This window comes from Sinohyriopsis cumingii, unplaced genomic scaffold, assembly GCF_028554795.1.
Source record: "Sinohyriopsis cumingii isolate HCF-2022 unplaced genomic scaffold, ASM2855479v2 utg002682l, whole genome shotgun sequence".
Classification (NCBI taxonomy): Eukaryota; Metazoa; Mollusca; class Bivalvia; order Unionida; family Unionidae; genus Sinohyriopsis; species Sinohyriopsis cumingii.
In genome coordinates this window covers 130,971-155,000 of record NW_028316270.1, presented here as the reverse complement: position 1 = coordinate 155,000, position 24,030 = coordinate 130,971, and the positions used below count along the sequence as shown (strand labels likewise).

At 34.6% G+C, this 24,030-nt stretch overlaps 1 protein-coding gene across 1 annotated transcript in view; it reads left to right on the top strand.

The window, feature by feature from the left end:
* Window positions 1-24,030, top strand: part of LOC149770119 (uncharacterized) — a gene marked incomplete at its 3' end in the record, with an annotated part of 180,151 nt that overhangs the window by 29,024 nt on the left and 127,097 nt on the right. Inside the window, exons 16-22 of the mRNA XM_089949358.1 lie at window positions 2,086-2,279; window positions 7,024-7,135; window positions 10,151-10,296; window positions 14,400-14,559; window positions 17,049-17,212; window positions 18,873-19,020; window positions 21,726-21,895. Coding sequence (XP_089805484.1) covers window positions 2,086-2,279; window positions 7,024-7,135; window positions 10,151-10,296; window positions 14,400-14,559; window positions 17,049-17,212; window positions 18,873-19,020; window positions 21,726-21,895 — 1,094 coding nt within the window. The remainder of the gene's footprint in view (window positions 1-2,085; window positions 2,280-7,023; window positions 7,136-10,150; window positions 10,297-14,399; window positions 14,560-17,048; window positions 17,213-18,872; window positions 19,021-21,725; window positions 21,896-24,030) is intronic.

The following is a 24,030-nucleotide window of genomic DNA, read 5'->3' as shown; positions in this document are numbered from 1 at the left end:
TGGTCTTGATACAAAAATAATGGCTCTATTTAGCACAAAAAAAGAGCCAAATGGCCAATGATATTAAATGTTTCTAACACAACTAGGCATTAGGTTTTTGGAAAATCACCTAGAAGTTGGTGTTTTCGGATGTATTCTGAAATAGCTATCAAAATGTGTTACCTACTCGAATTTCATTAAAAAACAATGAAAACCTCCAGAGGTTAATGTGTTAATTACTGGGAGAACTATAGTATTGCCTTGTAGGGTGGGATGACAATATTTATGGAGGAATTAAATTGGTTGCTTAGTCATTGCACCAGAATATGGTATTGTTTAAAATATAACTTTATATAATATACAATATACAATTATTACATGCAGATTTGAAAAGTAGCATGTTTCCCATCATGCTACAGAGAGAGTTGTTTCATGCATATTTGCAAGGCAGAATATTTTCCTGAATATTGTAGATACAATTGTTACATGCTCATTAATAAAAAAAGCATGTTTACCTGAATTACAGATACAGTTGTTACATGCTGATTCAATAGTAACATGACTACTTGAATTCTGGAGGTACAGTTGTTACACACTCAATCATAAAGTAGTGTTTACCTGAATCCAAGAAATTCAGTCAGTACATGCACATTTATGAAGTAAAATGTTTTCCTGTATTCATTTAGTGGCATCTTTCATTCAATCCCTGACATACATTTGTTACATGCACACTTTGATAAAACAGCAAGTTTCATTGAATTTGGAGATAGTTGTAACATGCACAATCATCAAGTAGGATCATTAACTGAATCACACAGATACAGTTGTAAAGTAAACATTCACAATGGAGCATGCTTCCCTGAATGCCAGAGATAGAGTTGTTACATGCACATTGACTGAGCAGTATGATTCCCTGTATCTTGGAGATTATGTTTGTTGCATGCACATTCATTAAGCAGCCAGTTTCATTGAATACTATTGATGACAGTTGTAACATGCTCATTCATCAAGTAGGATCATTAACTGAACAACACAGATACAGTTGTAACACATCATGATTCCCTGAATCTTGGAGATTATGTGTTACATGCACATTCATTGAATGCTAGTGATGACAGTTGTAACATGCTCATTCATCAAGTAGGATCATTTACTGAATAATACAGATACAGTTGTAACACAGCATGATTCCCTGAATCTTGGAGATTATGTGTGTTACATGCACATTCATTGAATACTAGTGATGACAGTTGTAATATATACATTCATTAAGTTTGGTGCACACCTGAATTTACCTGAGTTCTTGAAATACAGTTGTTATATGAAGAACATCGAAGCCACCTTTACCCTAATCAGGGAGATACCATTGCTATATGCACACTCCAAAAGTAGCTGGTTCACCTGATTATTGTAGATACATTTATTGTAGATACATTTATGAACTTGATGAAGTACAAAGATTCTGAAATATAATGGCTTAATAAATGTGTTTATTTGGCAGTTTAATTGATTAACAACTGAAAAACACATTGATATAATGTTATTTGAGAACTCCTATGGCCAACATCTGATTGTTCAGAGTGTATGACAGTCAAACCGTTAATCTGGTGCACATGTCTGACAAATACATGGGTTTCAGAAACTCTGATAAAGTAACCTACTTTCCTGAATTCTTTAGATCACTGTATGCTAAAGCTTCATTGTAAATTTACTGAAATTTTGTCAGCTTCTCATTCTCCAAGACCTTGCATTTGTTTTATTAGACACTTAGACATATGGCATACATACTTTATGCAGTGCAACATAGAACTACTGTGCCAAAAGTAGGTTTGATTTTGACTTTATAAATTTGTTTTAATTCAACTTGAGTAACATTTACATCTGTCCATATTTTTGGGAAAAGAGCTTGTCCAACATGAATAGTACATTTGTTAATGTCGTTGATAAAGTTGGAAGAGCCATACTGTGCTATGGATTTTTAATTGTTGGTCTCCTAAGTTTTATGTAGGTAGTAGATAGAATTTTTTTGTGCTGTATGAAAACATTTCTATGATAGTATGTGCACATTATCTGTGGTTATTTATTCATGTTTTGTACATTTTGCAGTGCTGCCTTTTCCACAGCCGAATGTGTGGCAAACTTTATTAGTGCATCCAAAGGGAAAACGTGCTCACAGGATGACATTGGAATGACCTTGCTGTCTAAAATGGAGGATATTCTGTTAATGGCAGGAGTAGACAAGACAGCTGTCCAGGAATATGTCCAAGCTTATACTGGCTTTGATTCAGAATCCTGTCCAGGTATGTCTATTATTTGATTCTTGGTGGTTGTTGTATTCCATGAAAAATTTGGAAAAGAAGGTGATTATGATGATTATTGCATTTGTTGGTTTCACATAACAGTTGGGACTTTCTTTTTTTGACTCAGAGGACAAGGTCATGTGGTGCCAGGGTTGTGTGACTTAAACTGGAATGCTGGCTGGATTTGAAATGGTTCATGTTTTATGGATTGATGATGCATGCCCATCCATCTGTCTGGAATGAACACTGAGGCTTGCATTTGTATTTATATCATTTTCTCAGACACTGCAACTTTTAGGATCATATTTTGTAAGGCTTGGTATTAGCAACTATTTTCTTGTTCAATTTGTTATCACAATAAACATTTGATATATTGTATATATTGACAATACACATTCAATGCTATTCAGGCATTTATTTGTAAATTGCTTTCACTTTTGTCTAATAATTAAGCAATATTACATTGAAATGTTCCATTTATCAAGTGTATGGTAACACACTATTTGTACCATTAGTTGAACAAAGAGATAAGAAACTAAACATGAGACAGATAGCTCTACATGCTAATTGTATTAACTTTCTGTAGTGTGTGGTTGACTGATTCATACAGAAGACAGGTGTTGTTTTTATTTATTCTGTGTTAAAAATAAGTTGAAATTTCTCCTGCACTGACACAAATTAGAATTAGTATTGGGTATCATATTGGTGTGTAATATAAATTCATACTAGTTTATCAGTATACTGATGTAGTCCTCATGGCTTGGTTTATGAGTGTTTCATGAAGCAGTATTAAAGCCAGTGGTAAAAACAAGGTCACTGTGACCTATATTTCATGCTTTAGTTGTATTTGCTTACCTTTGCATTTAGCTCAGTTTCTCTTATAATGTTGCTTGCAGGTTCATGTAACTTGAGATAAAGACACATGATGAGAAGTACTAATCTATCAGTCAAAAACAAGGTTGCTATGACCAATATTATCCTTTGTGTGTCACACAATATCATTAACACTGTTTTCCAGAAGAGTCATGATTTTTGATATTAAGATGCTACCTCAGAAGTCCTATACTCTTCAATGAAAACTATGTCACTGTGGTTTCGCACTCCAGTGATAAACATTGACCTTTGCATTTGGCTTATTAGTATTATTTCAAAGTCATGTTTTCTTTACATTCCTAGGATGCATTTTAAAAGTCACTGCACTATTCTGACCAAACGAAGCACTGCAATCTGTTAGCATCTGGTGCCTGGGTCTTAACATGGAAACTATTGATAGCCCTACCTTAAATGTATAGTTTGCTCTTTTGGCATGAAAAGATGCATTTATACATTGGTTTTGGCATGAAAAGATGCATTTATACATTGGCCCTAGGGTTCTTCCCAATCTCCAGGAATTTTGCACTGAGTGATGATGACTTGGAAACTGCTAAGATGCCTACCATATAACTATATTTACCTGGAACAAAAAATCAAATTTATGCTTGCAACGTAAAATGAACCCAGGGTTCATCTCAATCAGAAGGGAGTAAGCCCCTTGGTCATGTTTGAAAAGTATTGAGATGCCCACCCTATAAATTTCCATCTTCTATGTATTTTGTAAAATATGTGAAATACAAACTCCACAAACACAATCTGAAACATCAGACCCACCATTGATGCAGGACATCTGGCTTGTGGAAAAAATCACAGAGATAAGGTGGCATCATGTTGATTGTATAGGATAGACATACCTGTGCAATGCATACCTTCTGAAGGGAGAGCCAACCAGAGTGCATATCTTACAAGTGTCCACTGACAGTGGAATATGTTCATGCTTTTTGTTTAGTTGTAAAGTGCACCTAGTGTTCAGAACACTTGAATCTTAGTAGAGATGTTCTGATTTAATTATGCTGCAGAAAAACACAGTAAAATGACTATACAATTTAAGACCAGAATAATTGTAAGAACAGGTCAGCATGTTGTTTGCATTCAAGGATTTGATTATACACTGCTTTTATATTATTTCTGCAAGCAAATGGAATATAAATTGTTCTATTTCATTTACTTCAGTAAAAACCTTGCTCATATATATATATATATATATATATATATATATATATATATATATATATATATATATATATATATATCTGATCAACTAGGATTATTTGGGACTTAATTCACAATACTGTATGTTCTTAAATTTTCATTTCATAACTTAGAGAACTAAATTATTTCTTAACTTTCCTAAACTTGTTGCTTTGCTTCTTTTTTTGTTAATTACACTGGTCAACAGTGAAATCATTACTGACTTGAAAAGGCCCTAATCTGTAGTATTTTGGTGTGCCGAACACGAATATAACCGTGAAAAATTTGTATTGGCTCTCGTTTTGAAGATATTCATATACCTCATTTTCTATGTTTCACTGTGTAAATTTCTCCAGTAGGACTGCAGCAACATCCGGAATAATGATGTAACATTGCATAATACCATCATGCTCACATCATCCACAGTTGATTGCATCATTTTCTGATGCAATGCAATACTAATGCCATGCGGCTGCTGAAGTAAGTTGACGTCAGCAGTGTACTATACATGTGTAGGCCTATTATACTAATGCCAGGCGGCTGCTGAAGCTGACGTAATCAGTGTACTATATAAAGCCCAATCAGATAGGTTCAGCATTTAAAATATTTTAGACGTTGTGCGAGACAGTTCAAGCTACTGTTACATAAAACTTATTATTTTATCCATTTACGTACAATAAAGAACAGTAATGCCTCGAAAGTGTGTTAATACCGCGGACAATTTTTGCTATATTTGTGGGGAAGTGACATTTGCCAACCAGAAGAAAAGTATCAATTCTCAAGTGAAGAAGGCATATCATCTTTACTTCAGATGCAAGGTTGGTGACCAAGACAAGCCTTGGGCTCCGCATATATGCTGTGCTACATGTACAACACAGCTTTCACAGTGGTTGAATTGCAAAAGGTCATCAATGCCATTTGCAGTCCCAATGGTGTGGAGAGAGCCAAGCAACCACCTAAATGACTGTTACTTCTGCTTGGTTCCTCCTCTTTCCGGCGGAATAACGAAGCGAAAGAAGTCGAGAATAGTCTACCCAAACATTCCGTCTGCATTGAGACCAGTTCCACATGGTGAGGGACTTCCTATTCCAGAACCTCCAGCAGAATATTCTCTTGATTCATCTGACGAAGACAAAGGTGAGTCGACCTGTTCTTCTCCTGGTCCATCAGCATGCAGTGATCCAGATTTTCACTGTGGTGCATCATCAACCCCACACAGAATAACGAATAACACAGGAAGAACTAAATGACCTGATTCGTGATTTGGACTTATCAAAGAACAAGGCAGAATTGCTAGGATCAAGACTCCAACAATGGAATCTTCTAGAAGAAGATGTCACAATTACTGCATATCGAAAGCGCCACCAGCAATTGGAGCCTTTCTTCAGAAAGGAAAGTAATCTGATATTCTGTTCCGATATTGAGGGCCTCATGAATGCTTTAAAAATCACTCATGACCCACAAGAATGGAGACTATTTGTGGACTCTTCGAAACTGAGTCTCAAGGCTGTGCTTTTGCACAATGGAAACATTCTTCCATCTATTCCAGTAGCGTATGCTGTCCACATGAAAGAGACATACGATAACTTAAGGCAGCTACTGAATTCCATTGAGTATAACAAGTACAGCTGGCACCTCTGTGGTGATTTGAAGGTAGTTGCCCTTTTAATGGGACTGCAGCAAGGATATACAAAATACATGTGTTTCTTATGCGAGTGGGATAGCCGAGCAAGGGAAATGCACTACATGAGGAAGGAATGGACTCACAGGCAGAATGTAGCCATTGGAGAGAAGAATATCCAACACCCAGCTCTGGTTGAGGCTCAGAAAATCTTGCTACCACCCCTTCACATCAAACTAGGTTTGATGAAGAACTTCGTGAAAGCCATTGACCGGACTTTGCCAGCATTCCGATACCTGCATGAAAAATTCCCTCGACTCAGCGAAGCAAAGATTAAAGAGGGAGTTTTTGTGGGTCCTCAGATTCGAGAGCTTTTCAAAGATGACCGGTTCAACAACTTGCTGGAAGGTGACGCGAAACAAGCATGGAATGCTTTTCGCCTAGTTTCTACAAACTTCCTCGGAAATGTTAGGGCAGAAAACTATAAGGAACTAGTAGAAGACATGTTGATGAAGTATAAGAAACTTGGCTGCAATATGTCTCTAAAGATTCACTTCCTTCATTCCCATTTGGATTTCTTTCCTAGCAACTGTGGTATTGTTAGTGATGAACACGGCGAACGTTTTCATCAAGATATCGCAACAATGGAACAAAGATACCAGGGAAAATGGTCCACTACAATGCTGGCTGACTACTGCTGGACACTCCTCAGAGATGCTCCCGAACAGCTGTACAAAAGACAGGCGAAGAAATCTAAGATGTAGTCAATGACTTGATTTTTTATAGGTAGGCTATTACAGTTGACCTTTTACTATTGGAATGCATTTCGTTATGTAAACATTAATTTCTTGCAGATTACAAAAAAACTAGAGCCAATTTTGCAATTTGACTGTCATATTCGTGTTCAGCACATAAAAATTGATAAGAATTGACTAATTTTATTTCAGTAACATGACTTTTGTAAAAATTTGTTGTCCAGTGTTAGTTTAAGGCCACACAGTTGAATGATATTAGTGAATTAAAGGGTCATTAATTGATAATTTATTTTTTATTTTACAGGGAGAGAAAGTCTTTGCCCAATAGATACATTTTCCATACTGCTTCAGGGCAATTGCTCAGCACCCCTGGGAGTCATTCACAATCCTGAGTCTACAGAATTGGAAATATGTGGGTGAGGACACCATGTACAAAAGAATGCATTGCAGTAGCACTACTATAGTTTTGTGATAAGAGATATCTTACTCTCTGTCTGACTACTAGCTAGAGTAGGGTGACAAGAGTGATCTTTGTGTGTACTACCTAGAGTAGGGTGACAAGAGTGATCTTACTCTCTGACTACTAGCTAGAGTAAGTTGACAAGAGATATTCTCTGGCTGACTACTAGCTAGAATAGGGTGACTAGAGAATCTTACTCTCTGTCTAACTCCTAGCTGGACTAGGGTGACAAGAGATATCTTACTCTCTGTCTGACTACTCAATAGAGTAGGGTGAAAAGAGATATCCCATTTGGTACCTGGTAGTTAGTTCGAGTAGGGTGACAAGAGATAATTTATTCTCTGTCTCACTACTAGAGTAGGGTGAAAAGAGATATTTCATTTGTATCTGACCAATAGAAAGGGGAAGGGTGTCAAGAGGAATCCAGTTCTGTATCTGACCACTAGCTTAGCATAAGGTAACAAGAGGTATCGAATTCTGTATATGACATTAAGCTAGAGTAGGGTGACGAGAGGTATCCAATTCTATATCTGACCACTAGCTTAGCGCAGTGTGTCAAGAGGTATCCAATTCTGTATCTGACCACTAGCTAAAGTAGGGTGTCAAGAGGTATCCAATTCTATATCTGACCACTAGCTTAGCATAGGGTAGCAAGAGGTATACAATTATGTATCTGACGACTAGCTGGAGTAGGGTGGCATGAGATATCCAATTCTGTATCTGACCATTAGCTAGAGTAGGGTGGCAAGACATATCGAGTTCTGTATCTGACCAATAGCTAGAGTAGGGTGTCAAGAGGTATCCAATTCTATATCTGACCACTAGCTATAGTAGGGTGGCAAGAGATATCCAATTCTGTATCTGACCACTAGCTGGAGTAGGGTGAAAAGAGACATCCAATTCTGTATCTGACCACTAGCTAGAGTAGGGTGAAATGAGATATCCAATTCTGTATCTGACCACTAGCTGAAGTAGGGTGAAAAGAGATATCCAATTCTGTATCTGACCACTAGCTAGAGTAGGGTGAAATGAGACATCCAATTTTGTATCTGACCACTAGCTGGAGTAGGGTGAAAAGAGATATCCAATTCTGTATCTGACCACTAGCTAGAGTAGGGTGAAATGAGATATCCAGTTTTGTATCTGACCATTAGCTAGAGTAGGGTGACAAGATATATCCAATTCTGTATCTGATCACTAGTTGGAGTAGGGTGGCAAGAGATATCCAATTCTGTATATGACCACTAGCTAGAGTAGGGTGACAAGAGATATCCAATTCTGTATATGACCACTACATGGAGTAGGTGGCAAGAGATATCCAATTCTGTATCTGACCACTAACTGGAGTAGGGTGAAAAGAGATATCCAATTCGGTATCTGACAATTTATTAGAGCAGTGTGCTTGACATGGATATCTTTCCATCTGCAGTACACTGAACAGTGATAGAATTGTGTTAATGAAATGCAAACATTCTGATTTAGGAAAGCATGGCTTCAATTTGTATTGGCTACACATTCTTGAGAGCAGTATCCACTCCATATATCGTCTTAATCATGACTAAGTACACTAATTTTTGTTCAGCAGTATGGTGTTTAGAAGTGTCTAACACAAGCCTTTTTAAAATTTAAATATAAGTTAGAGAAACCTTGGTTTGAAAACATTTTTTATTTCATATATCTTTTCATATTTCAAACTCAAGCCCAATATTTTCCTTATCAGGCCAGAAACAAACAACGATACACAGTGACTTGTGTAAATTATTTCTTAATATGTGTCCCAAAAGTGGAAAAGGTAACATTCATTAGGTTCTGTATCTAATATATCACAATTAAAACTTGCATAGCACACTCTTTTAAGACAATTAGACAAATTTTGAAACATGTCTTAGAAGATAAGAAACCACAGATGAACTCAAAACCCATTTACTCCTGGACACAAAAGATGAATATATCTAGACTTTTGTATGATTTCTTTCATTCAGCCTTTCTTGATGGAAAATGTACAATAGCAATTACTTGATTTGGTGTGTGTGTGTGATTGTGTGTGAGTAAATCTTTCCATCTGTTTGCCCACACCTTAAAGATGTGTTAAAGTTGTTTACTTAGCTAAATAAATGAGCTCAACAAGAAAAATTGGGTGTCTTGTTCTTGTTTTTGATACAGGAGTGGAGCCATGATGCAAATTAATGTTTAGTGAGTGGTGTTTGCAAAGCTGTGCTCTATGTGATAACATGGATATTCATTTGGAACTATATCCTAAGTTAGATAATAAATCATTGTTACATAAAATGTTGTTTTGAAAGCTTTATGAGTCGATAATGACACCATTAGCAGTGTAAGTCATTTAGACATTGTTTGTACTTTGCAGACATTTTGATTAGTCTTTCTCTTGCTAAAGGACACTGTTTTAATGTCTGATATTTTGTGAAACAATTATTTAACAAGCTTTCTTATTGTTTAATTAGGTTCCAAGTTTCAGAGTGTTTTTTTAAATTATAAATTTTTCACACAAAATTGAATTATCACTAAAACAATAGTTTATGCAACTGAAATATGAAAATTTTGACCCAAAGGAATGCCTTGTAAAGATTGATTAAGCACAGCAAATGGTGAATTACAGGACAAAGTCACACTTTTCTCTATGTCCACTTCTCATTATAGCCACTGCTACTGGATGTCCGTGTGTGTGAATGGCTACTATGAAATTGTCACATAAATTGATTGGATTATAGCTTCTCCAAGTTTGCTGAAGTGTCATGTACATTATATCATTTCAAAGAAAATAAACCAGATTGTTATAACATGTGATCAGGTAATTTGGATATGTGTAGTACACAAACAGTGTATGTGTATAATTGTCATTAGGTTTTTACACAAAATTTGATTCTGAATGCAGGCAATGTGCATTAACTAATATTTTCACATTGTACATTTTTCTTAAATGCCACATTGTTCTTTTGTTATATGACAGGGCCTATGGAGATTTGCTAGAGTGTCTTGCATTTCACATGATGCTGGCAGGAAAGGACCAATGTAAAATGGGAGCTATAAACAACATTCTCAAGAACTTTACAGGCGTTGTCTATACATCAAATGGAAGATCCCTCATACAGAACTGTAAGCTATGAATAATTTTATATTGACTACAATAAAACCTTAATACTGGTGTTTTCTATACATCGAATTGAAGATACCTCATACAGAACTGTAAGCTATGGATAATTCTACAATAAAACCTTAGTACTTGTGTTTTTCTGTTCAGGAAATGGAAGACCCTCATGAAGATCTGTAAGCTATTGATGTTCATTTTGTTGGCTACAAGAAAACCTTAATTACTGAAAATCAAAATATAGTGGTCCCATTATGCCAAGATTAAGTATGATTTCTCCATGAGAACTGTTCTCCTACACTATTGTCTGTTGGTGTAGACTACTTACATGCCTCTATCAATGGCACTATGCATGCCAGACAACATTTTATGAGATCACTCCTACTACAATACTACAACACTATAACACCAGACAGCCTTTAGGAAAGCACACCTACTACAGGACTATACACATCAGGCAACATATTAGGAAAGCACTCCTTCAACATAAGCACTATACACACTAGACAAAGTTTTATGAAAGTACTCTTAATATAGCACTATATACACCAGGCAACATTTTAGGAAAGCACTCCTACAACAGCACTATATACACCAGGCAACATTTTAGGAAAGCACTCCTACAACAGCACTATATACACCAGGCAACATTTTAGGAAAGCACTCCTACAACAGCACTATATACACCAGACAACATATTAGCAGAACTCTCCTACAACAGTACTATACACACCAGGCAACATTTTAGGAAAGCACTCCTACAACAGCACTATACACACTAGACAAGATTTTAGGAAAGCACTCCTAATACAGGACTTTATACACCAGACAATATATTAAGAGAACTCTCATACAACAGCACTATACACACCAGACAACAATGTTACAGGAAAGCACTCCTAATACAGCACTATACACACCAGACAATATTCTATGAGAGTGTTCCTACTACAAAACCATAACACCAGCCAACATTTTAGGAAAGCATGCCTGCTACAGGATCACAATAGAATGTATCTACCATACTTTCCATTCTGCGCTTGAACTTCAAAGCCATTTTGTGATTAATGAATGAAACTTGATATACATCTTCATTAAAAAGTGTGGCACATACCATTTTGGAGGTCTGGTTATCAAGGTCAAGGTCACTGGTCATTACATTTTGTCATTTTACTTTATCATTATCATATACATGTAAACAATGTACTATTGTAGATGAAACAGAGCATGATTACATGAAAATGCTCAAACAACGTGTTATCATGCCTCTACATGCTGAATATAGATCTGGTTTATTTCTTTATTCTGATGTACTTTACATTCATGTTATTATCGCGTTGATAACTTGACTGGATGTAAGGCTAACATGTTTATTTGTTGAATTTTCTATTTCAAAATTCATTAAAAATACTTAGTTTCTTTACGGGACGAATCTTGCTTTGTTTGAACATGATCATTAGAAGTTGTATTGCATACAATATTATGGATCCAGTCTTCTAGGTCAAGGTTATAGGTGAATATTTTAAGTTTCCATCTCAGTTTCCATTCTGCTTTTCAACTTTAGGGCTATTTAGAGAAAGATTGGCATATTTAAAAGAAGATGTTTTCCTTTGCTTTTTAATTTAAGAGGTGTTTAGTACAAATGGATGAACTTGATGGACTTGCACATTGTTACTAGAAACTGTGTTGCATGCCACTTTCAAGGTCATATCTTGAGGTCAAGACCATAGTCATTGAATGTTTTCTCCCTTTCATATTTCTTTCCCTTTCATGGTTTAGCTTCAGTTTTGTAATGTACTAAAAAACATCACTGAAGAAAGGCAAATATGTTTTGTTTTATTATCTCAATATCCAGTATATACCTTAATGTATGTCTGTTACTGTTGCTCTAATTGGAAGTATGCAGAAATGGTTTCATTTGTGTTTTCATGCTTGCCCATTTATCACATAGTCTATACACTTTACATATAGCATGTGCAGTTTCATATTTTTCATATTACCACAGGTTAATATATTACTTTATATTATTCTATTTAGTCCAAATAAGCCCACAAAATTCTTGTGCTGTATAATCTCTTTACTAATTGGCTGTAATCATGCAAACATTTTCTTTACCCCATCTTATGGAAATATTTCATTTTACTAATACTATGAATATTTTGGCAACCATTTTTCGAATTGACTGACCCTAGGGAATTGAGGAGAAAAGGTCACATCTTTCTGAATAGGGCTAATTTAGCCCACTGCCATCTATTATCATGAAAACTGGCCTCAAACCCCAAACAACAACAACAAATAAAATTAAGAGTAATGTCCATTGATATCATGCATGAGTGGATGAGTGGAGGGGTGGGTGGTAATCCTGTAACAAGGAATTCATCCTATATAAAAGAGTGGTTTAAATATTAACTTCTGGAAGCAATAAATTCACCTTTGTTCATAGAAGAATGTAGACATAAACCAGGCTCTCAACTGACAGAACATTAGGCCAATCACACCACAATATTTGTATGCTGTAAAACAGCTAAAATCATCTAAGACTATTGTCTCTTATGTGATGCAATTCCCACTGTCTCCTGTTCCAAATCAAATTAATGCAAATATTTGATCACAAATACATTAAATATGGAATTTCTTCATCCAGTAACAATCCTTTCACATGAATATCCAACAACTTCCAATACTGAAAGTGACATACCTTAGGTATTTACATTGTTATATTGGTTGTTTAACCTCGATGAATGAAACTATGTGACATCACACAGAACTAGAATGCACATTCTGTATTAAGAAATAATGTTCTCCAAGTCAATTGTTCCAAGGACAATTACTCTTTTAATTCAAATTTATAAAAGAAAATTGTTTTTAAATTTTATCGGTTATAAAACTGCCCAAAAAGTCAATCAATACTTTGTGACTATTCTTTTAAGCGCAACAAATAAAAGATACATTGACTGAGTCAGAATGAATGAAATTACTTTCTTCTGCTTTCTCTCTATTTACATTACAATAAAAAAATTATGTGATAAACAGAATCACAAATGGGTAATGCCAAGGCTTACAAAAGCGGGACATCATTATTCAACTTGTTTCATAAATTTATTATTAAATCATTACCCTTTTGAGATCATCTATATTCCAAACTGTAAACATATAGGGAAGAGTGTAAGAGCAAACAATATTTTAGCATCAGTGGTCAATGTTAAATTTCATTTTAAAACAATACATGAAATCGCTATTTTCAAACTTCAATAATATTAGAATTCTTTTTACAGCAATAAAAAGAACATTTTGACAGCAATCAGCAATTTTAAACAAGTAGATTATTCAGTTCTTATATAACAAAATGAGTGTCAAAAAGGAGTAAATCTTGCTGGAATAAATTTATGTAGAATTTCTTATAAATACTAATATGACAGAAGATTTGGAATAGTATATTGTTTTAGGCTTTTTACTCATTTGGCAACCACATATAAATAGATCATTAAGGCAAATTTGTTGATGTTTGGTACTTGATTTTGTCTGGCGGCAGTGTGTATTTCAGTTGATATGTATATAACAGTGTCATTGCTCTGGACTGTAGTGAATAGTCTTGTGCATCATCCTCTATGTTATCTCATAACGTCATTATGATATTTCTTATGTTTGGACACAGTGGTCAAAATTCTGGCTTGTGGGTCACGTTTTGTGTGGCCTATGCTCATAAGACCATGTAAGGCTTTATGAGTGTAATGATAAACATGGTGTTGAACATGTTGGACCACCTCTGCTCTAGGAGATTGAGCTTGAACACCATCAAAGCAGTTTACTGTAATTTTGAATCATATGTACCCTTGTTCCATGGTCGTGGACATCATCACAATTCATCAGCATTATTATTATTGTAAAGTAAAATAAAACTTAAGCTTCCTCGTGCTTAAAGTAAAATAGACTAACATTAATGTTGCATGGGCTGATGAAACTTTTCACATTTAGAGTTGGTTTGACATTTTATGAAAATGGGGTCCAAAAGAAGGTGACATTTCATACTCTTTACCAACTATGTACAGGACAGAGTCATGAAGTGCCAGCTTTATGGATTTTTAACTTTTTTTGAATACTTATATTGTAGGCCAAGGATTGAACTTTGATACACTGCAAGCCAGGATCCCAAGCCTAAGTGAGGAGGCCATTTGCAGTAGCATTCCCATAATTCAATACTACATCAAGTACCATGCCTGCCAGGGACAGTTAGATGTTTTTGCTTCTCAGACTGGTAGTGTACACTGTGGGTAAGTGGGATACAAGTTAAATAATGAGTTGCTTGAGTACAGTTATTTCATATTAGCATGTAGATCTCAAAGCAGCACAATTTGGATAAGTGCCAAGTGAGCTTATATTCTAACACCATAAATCCTTGAGGAACAGCTGAACATAAAGTGTTCCTTTTCACTTATCTATTTCTGGTTTTTTGATCTTCTGCTTTGAAGTAAGACTTTAGTGAGAATGCAAAAGTTATGTCATGAAATATAAATTGTAAATACAAATCTGAGAATTTAATTTTTCCATACAATACCTACACAAATTTTCTAATTGAATGAAACATATTAACTAAAATGAAGTAACAGAAGAGGGAATGTTGGTTTGATGCAGTTGTGTATCAGTATATCCATGCATTTATATGTCTGTATGTCTATAATCTGCATGTTTATATGTCTATACATCATTAGTTTTGTATGTCCATGCATCTATATGTCTATATGTCCATTCAGCTGCATATCCATCAAAAGTCCATTAAAGTGCAATAGAGAAGAAAACTAATAAACTTGGAACCATGATATTTTACTCACCTTATCATGTCACAAGTAAATGACCTGATTAGCTTTTCTGGCCATCAATTTCAGTTTTTGCAAATTTTTTGAACAGTTTGGTTTTGTATCTTTTGAACAAAAACATTTTGAATGATTAAGATAAAGCCACTTGAGGTAGACCATAATAATTGTATTTATGAGCTGATTTATTTTGGTGGTTGTCGTTTTGACACACCTGTCATAAGGCAAAGTGTATTGTGTTATGTTATATTATGTTGCGTTATGTTGTCCATCTATCTGTTACCAAGTTAGTTAGTTTTCTCGTAGGTCAGTGGTTCTTTCTGGGGGTTTTCCCGGGTTCTTCCTCCACCATTAATACTGGCCGCCATGTGTAGCCTATTGTGTGCTGAAAAATGGCATTAAACCCTACAACAACAACAACAACCAAGTTAGTTTCTGCATAACAAGTTGGATTCTCTGCCATCTACAGTCACCAAACTTTGTGGATGGCTTGCACATGGGGTTAGGAAGAAGCCTTTTGATTCTGAGATTGAAAGGTCAAAGGTTAAAGTCACTGTGATTGAGAGAGGCAAAATGGGTTTTGACACAATAAGATTAGTTGTATCAGATATATGTGGACCAGTGCTTTGTAGATGGATTGCTCCTGGGGTTAGGAATCACCAATCAGTTTTTGGGTAAAAATTCAAAGTCACTGACTGGAAGCACTAGAATTCTTTCCGCACAGTAAAATTTGTTGTTTGTCAGATGTGAACCAAACGTTTTAGACTGTTTACTTTTGGGATAAGAAAGAAGCCTTTTAATTTGATTTCAAAAGGTCTGGAATCAAGGTTAGTTTACTGCAATTGGAAGAACAGTATAAATTCCTGTCACCAAATTATACAGATGACTTACACATTGGGTAAGAGATAAGCAGATTAGTCTTGGGGTCAAAAGATCAAAGACCAAGGTTACTAACTAAAATAAGAAGAATGTGTTTTGCATCCTAACTTTAGTTCAAGTTGACCTTGACCAACTTTTGTGGAGGGCTTACATGTCTTAAGATCTGACAGAGGATGACTGATTGTTGGGTGTCAAAAGGTCATGGTCAGGATCATTATGGCCTAAATATTTTATAGAATAATGTTTGTTTTAGAGTATGCTCCATGATCAAACTTTGGAGGTGGCTTGCTCATGAGGTAATTAACAAACTCTTAGAAATTCTGGTCTTAAGGTTGTGGGAAGTCAGAAAGAAATAATGGTTTCTGCACATGAAGTTCCAGGTCACTGAGACCTGATAGTGAATAAACTTGACTTAACTATGCCTTTCTTGTGTCAACATGGATGATTTTCATCTTTCTCTTCTCTGTTTCATATGTGGACTTTGACTATTTTTATTCATCAATGGGGGTAAACCTGTGTTACAATCGCAAGTCTAGTTTTGTTTTTCTCTTTATTGTATATGAGTTATATTAGGAGCGGTACCTTTATACCCATGCATTTAAAAATTGTCAGGAATATTGTGCCACCTTTTGTCCTTCAATTTGTTCATAAACCTATCTCTTGGTCCACTGGGTGGAATTTTACTCAACATGCTGCATAGGCTGCTCATATGATATCCATCTGTAAGAGGAGATTGGATTTTGTACCTCTCCTATGTATTTCCTGGGAGAGATGCAGATATCAGATTTTAAAAAATTGCAGTTACACTGACATTTTTTAGACTATTTAACTAAATATTTACACAAGCATTTTTAACAGAATGGCAAAAAAGACATGTAACCAATATTTGGGCTTTAACTGTTGGGTCTTTGTCTGGAAATTGGGGTTGAGTGAATAAGGTTGTGTTTTTCTTTTCTTTGTTGGGGTGGCATGAGGAATAGATTTCATTTTTTTAAAAGTTTATATGATATTGTAAAACATTGGATCAATTTAAGTGAGCAACTAATATACCATTTGTTTTGGATTTCTAGGGCTTATTTTGGAATTGTGAATGGCTTGAGTATGTTTTTCCGTAAATTTGGATTCTATTGTGAGTATACAAAGCTGATGAGGTTGATCCAGGAGCATGAGGCCAACAGCACACAAATAGACAACATTTTTCCAGGAAGAGTACAACTGGATCAAGGATGTCAAAGTAAGATCTAACTTAAGAACTAACTTACCATGAATTCCCAGTTCAAAACTTTAGAATGATTGACAATGTTAGAGTCAGTTTTGATTAGTTGTTCTTACTGCATCTTTTTATTGCAGAAAGTCTTCCTGGAAAAAGATAAAAGTGATTTTTTAGGTATTTACTTCGTATTTAAGAGAATACTGAAGGTAAAAAATATGTATATTCCATCTGACTCATTGATTACCATATATCACAAGGTGTACTTTACATATTATTGCATCTTGCTTACAATCATTGTTTTTCCTTAGATCCTGAGGACTTCCAATTCTTGGAATACAAGTAATTTGTGAAGAAATAGTAGAGCTAAAAATTGTTATAATCATATTTTTTATATAATATCCTTTATGTGCTTGTACTGTTTCTCATTGAGATGTCTTCATAATTAAGTTTGTTCAAATCTCTGCCAATGGGACACATTCTAGTTCCTCCAGTGTCTGAATATGCAGAACCACCAAAAAATGCAATAGAGAGGACTGGAACATTCTACAGATTTAAAAAATGATTTCCCTAAATTGTCCGTTCCTGCAGTTGCTATGATTTCCATACAAAAATAAAATGTTGAACTAGGTAGATCATACATAGATGGAGTAAATAACACTAACATACAGATGCCTGTTTGTGAAATGGAACCCAGTGATAATGAGATTGTTTCTGAGCCTGTAGTAGACATGCTGCATGACAGCAAGGATTTGGGAAACATGTACCATCTTCCTGGCACTACCAATTCACCAATCAGAGGAATATTCAACAAATGGGAAATTAGGGATAAAGAATGATTGAGGAGGCAAAATTGTTTGGAATTAATCTGATAGATGAGTAATGTATTGTCCAGCTGGCTGAAAAAGGTATTTGCTTTGTCTCTGGTGTTGGCTGGCCCATGATTTATTCACACAAGAAGGACCATCATGTACCTATAACAATTGTTACAGAATTACACCAGAGCTTTAATTCAGAATTTTCAGTGTTCACAAGGCTGGATTGAGAGCTTTCTCTAAAGACGTGGACTTGCTCAGAGAAGCAAAACCTCCATATCTTACTACTGCCAGATCCCAAAAAGAGAGATAGTTCCACCAGCTTTACAAAGAAGTTACAGGAGAAGGAGGAATTCAATGACCATTTGAATGAGGATACAAATGACAAGCCACATCAAAAAGCAGATGATTGAATTGAATTTTGAAGTAGCTGAAGATTTATAGAAGAAAAATGAGAAGACCATCAGTTACTTCAAAATTACTGGACTTTCAACTGGAAAGTTTACCCGTAAATAATGATATGATCCCGTGAATTGAACCATCTTAATATTTTTGCCAGGATAAGATACTGTTAAAGCAGTGCAAAGAAATGCATACTGAATACACCTAATTTTATACACTGAAAAGTGGTTACATTTGTGTTTCACACAGACACACACACTAACAAGAACAAAAGTCTTCTTGAGTACCTTTTCTTTTATTGTAATTACCATGCAAGTAAAATTGGAGAATGATGGAAGAAATATGTTTTCAGTGCATCCTAAATTTTATTGCAATATTAAGAGAAGAATGATTGTAAATGTGTTTACACATTTATATGATCTTTTGAGACTGGTTAAGTTATACATAAACATTTTTGTTCCTTTCAGACCTGTATGACATGATTGTGGCCAATTCTACCCCCAAAGCTAGATGTGAAATGTTCATGGCAAACTATTCCTGTGAGGTCTTTGAGTGTGCTCAGCCTTCTGTAACAATTAGAAATAAAACACTATTTGACAGCAGCCTTAAATGCAGGTGAGGAACATGTATGATCAGGTGACCTTGAAACTAATTGTTTCTCTCATTGAATAAAGACATTTTTATCATGGTTATATTCATGCTCTTGTGTGTACATTGATATCATTCATGTCCATCTTTGTATCCATGCATCTGTCCATTTGTCTATTTGACCTCTTTTTTTGTAATTGCAACTCGATCTACTCTGATTTAGAGAGGGTGATGGTGTAACGTTGTAAGAATATAAGTAGGTCATTGTGACCAGGTGGATGGGTTGTAAGATGAGTCAGAGATTAGAAAAAAAAGGTATTCTTGTTTGCAATGCCTCCTTTACAAGTTATGAATATGAGAAATTAATAATAATAATAATAAAAATAATAATAATAATAATATTATTATTATTATTATTAATTGTCACAAAGGAGAGATTTCCACATATTGACAACCATACTGAGAGATAAGCTTGCATAACAAGTTAAGTAATCTGGTGTAAAAATAGACTCAAAATTTCAAAGCAAAACATTTAATATATGAACTTGGATAATTTGCTGTTTGCTGTCTCCCACATACTGCAAGAGTAAGACTTTTTTGTGTAGTTCAACTGACATCTTGGAGTGTTTTAATACTTTGGTGTCCAAACATTTCCATGACTGACTGTTTCCTTTGCATTAGCATATTTCAAGCTCTTGGTGTCTTAGTTGAATTTTTCATAGAGCGATCATAGCTGAAGTGTCAGTGTGAAGATTTCATGTAACTGTGTTAGAGTATTAGTGGAATTCATGTAACTGTGTTAGAGTATTAGTGGAATTCATGTAACTGTGTTAGAGTATTAGTGGAATTCATGTAACTGTGTCAGAGTATTAGTGGAATTCATGTAACTGTGTTAGAGTATTAGTGGAATTCATGTAACTGTGTTAGAGTATTAGTGGAGTTCATGTAACTGTGTTAGAGTATTAGTGGAATTCATGTAACTGTGTTCGAGTATTAGTGGAATTCATGTAACTGTGTTAGAGTATTAGTGGAGTTCATGTAACTGTGTTAGAGTATTAGTGGAGTTCATGTAACTGTGTTAGAGTATTAGTGGAGTTCATGTAACTGTGTTAGAGTATTAGTGGAATTCATGTAACTGTGTTAGAGTATTAGTGGAATTCATGTATAGTGGTCCTCACTATTAAGCCTTGGATCATAATGCTGCCTCTCTTTCAACATATACTGCTCCGGTGGCCTAGGTGGTTAGAGCATCCACCTCGGATGCATGAAGTCATGTGTTTGAACCCTGGCTGAGTCACAGAACAGACTTATAAACATGGCACTAACATCTGCCTTGCTTTGTGCTCAGCATTAGGAGGTTAGTGTTAGTATTGGTCGGCCTGGTGTCAGGATAATATGACTGGGTGGGACACCATTCTACCTATCTGCGGGGCATGATGCCCCAGTGCTAGACATCACTGTAAACTGCCAAACTGCAGACATTGTAGTGATATGACTGAATTTTGTTTCAAGCTACATTAAAAATCCAAAATGCTTTCTACATAGGTATAGTCATTGATCCCATTAAATTGTTTGACATTTTATTTAACAGTTTAGCTAATTATCAAGATATAATGTTGCAAAATGCTCATTGCAATGGTTTTCATCCTATTTCATTTGTGGATTACAGGTTGTGAGTTTGAGAGGTAATGTCTTGGATTTTAAGGATATTTCCATTGGAGTAACACAGGGATCAATTCTAGGCCCTCTCTTTTTCATATGATACATAAGTGACTTTGCAAAGTGCTTGAAATATTCTTCTGTATTTATGTATTCAGATGATGCATTACAATATGCTAGTGATAAAGGTATTAGCATTGTTGAGAGAAAACTAAATGAAGATTTAAAATATGCTATGAAATGGATGTATTACAATAACTTTGTTTAAATCTACAGGTAACTCAGTTAGTACTTATCTGCTCAGTGTATCTTTAAGAGCTAATTGTATACAAATTGTACTAGGAAATAAATGGTGCAAATATTGAAAATCTTAAATGTTCCAAATGTTTTGGTATCCTAATCGATTATATTTTTTGCTGGTCCACCACTTTGAAATATTCATTTGAAAAGTATCTAAGGAAAGGGTTTAATGGTTTATGCTGGATCCGTTCATCTAAAAAGTGTACAATATGGTTGTTTCTTCTGCATTGTTTGGGAAGAACTTCCATGTATAGACTGTACAGGTTGCAGAAATCATCCATCACGGTTATTTTAATAAGATATTTAATGTCGACATCATCTATTTTACAATACTTGTAGATGGATGCCTACCAAGGATTATATTATTTTTAGAAAAGGTGTTCTTACTTTCAAGATTTTAAAAAAAAATCACACCAGAGTACTTTAGTGTTTTTAAGTTTATAAGGAACATTAGTACAAGGTGTCCATGGTCAAATGCAATCAGTCATGTATATGTACCAAAGTTAAGACAGAATAGCTAAGAAATCTTTTGCTGACTCTGGGACAGTTTTATGGAATTGTTAGCAGCAAGATTTAGTACAATGTGTCTAATGTTTCCACTTTTAGGAAATTATAAAGCTCTTCATTTTGTAAGACAAGTCTTTTTTGTACCTCTCCTGAACAGTATTAAAAAAGCGAGCATTATACATGTACACAGCTTGAAGAGTATATATTAGACAGGTGTGGAGGTAAGTCTTGATGTATTATGTAACCTGTTTTCTGAATATTTGCAGTGTTTATTACCTGTCTGTGAAATGTCTGAATATGCTGATGTCCAAATATGAACCTGGCCTGACCTGTAATTACACTGTGGTAGGACAGCTGATGAATAAATACATAGATGACTACTCGACTTTGTCTGGTCAAAATACAACCTCAATCACCAACTTCACACAGTGTACAGGTAAAAATAGTCATTAATAGTGAACTAAGAAAATCACTAGCAGCCAGTTATTTTTAATGTCAATCATTCTTCACCATCATTATATAGTATAACTAACATTGTTATGTGACAGAATAAATCATTTTTTTCTTTGCCCCAAAATTAAGGAACTAAAACATTCATTGTGAAATTTTTTCCAAATACATGTATTTTGTATCAAAATGATTTATTTCTTTGCCTGATCTGTACCCAATATAAAAATAATTCTGTGATATTGTTTCTTTTTTGTGGTTTCTTTTTCTATTTGCTTTTGTATAAATCATTCCAAGGACGTACGGAAACAAGTAAAAGATTAATGGAAAATATGGGTCTTACCTTCATCGTGGCAGCATCACAGTACCTGAACTTGCTGCCATTCATGAAAAACAGTTAATTCTTAGAGACCTTTTCAACTTTTGAATTAAAAAGTAGTTTAGTGCTTGATTTTCATGTTTATGCCAATAACTATTGCACTGACATGGTAGTTGATGTCTCTGTAACAATTATTGTTGAATTTCCATTTTCAGTGAAGTGAGTGGCTTCTATAGTGTTCAAGCAGCAATCATTTTCCTTATGTATTTCCTCTCTCAAATAATGAAATACATTCATATTTGAATTAAGACAGTTAGGTGGTGCTAGTAGAATAGCTGAAGTTGCAGTGGTTCAGTGATTAAGGTGTTGGTCTTATGCGATTTATGTTATGTAAATTTAGGTTGCATTGTTTGTTTATTAGTTTTGTTTTATTTGTAAGTTTTAGCATGTTGCTGATGCTTCCCAAAATTAAGTTCATTGTGTACCTTACCAAAATCATTAATTTTTTTATTTTGTAAACTAATACATAGCTAATATTTTCTCTATCAGTGTGGGTTAAATATTAGGATCATTGTTAATAGAAGTAAATATGTTTATCTTGGTCTGAGTCAAGGACATAGTGTTTACTATGTTCTTTATTATAATCTTAGTAACAGACCTTCTAATTATACCTAAACATTTGGATCCTACTTGGTCAGGTAGAGGAGTATAAAATATTGTTTATTGGAAAAATCATTTATTGATGCTGTAAGATCTTAGCAGAATCAGTTGTATTTTTGTTGTGTTTAGTATTTCATTTGATTATTTATTCATATTACTGAATTCAATGTATTCTTCTCTGGAAATACAGAGTGCTCAAAAATAACATTCTTAGAAATAGAGACTTGGATTTATAGTGAAATTCAAATAAGGAATTCGTGGATTATATTATTGTGATTCAGTAATGGCACATTGCCATGACACAGACCACTACATTTAGTTTCTTTCCTTTAATTTTAATAAATCCTCTTTTTGATAGGTTTTAATCATAATAATGTAATATGGATTTATTCTTGAAAGAATTTTGTATTACTTGTATTATTTCTTGACTGTCTATTTACCTGTCTTTCCCAAATTATATGATTAATTTAGGTAACTCAACATTTTCACTGTAGTTTTCTATTCACTGACTTAATAGCCTGTTAAGTATTTAATAAAAGTTATTCTTGTTGAGTTATTTTGTTAACATTTTGTAAATATATCCAGATTCATCTTGCATTGTCTCCCACTCCCTTAGCATACAGAAATTTGAATTATGCTTCATATAGTAATTTATACCACATTCCATAGACATTCACATTATATAATATCCTTGTTCTTTCCTCTGCTCATTCTCTGTGTAAACTGTTAACAAAAACTCTACATTTTAACTAGAATTTGAAATATCAAGTTGCAAATAGCATTGTTGTTCCCACATAAGTGTCAACCAAACAGTAGCAGTTCCATCTCAGTCATACTTAAATATGTTACTTACCCAATTATAATATGGACACGTACTCCCAATTCTCCCTGCAGTTACACCCCTGGAACAGCATGGACTTCTGTAGTGATAGCAAATGATAAGTGACAGTATTTGGTACCAATCCCTCCACTTTCATCTGTATTCCTTTTTTTCAATGCCAGACTGTAGTGTTATCACTTTGTTTTGCTAACTGTGAGCCAAAAGACATATTTAATGTCAACTTGTAAGTTTTGCAAGGTGGTAGAATTTGCCTAACATGTTACAATCATGTAAGTATTATTGATGAAACATTTGTATTCCCAAA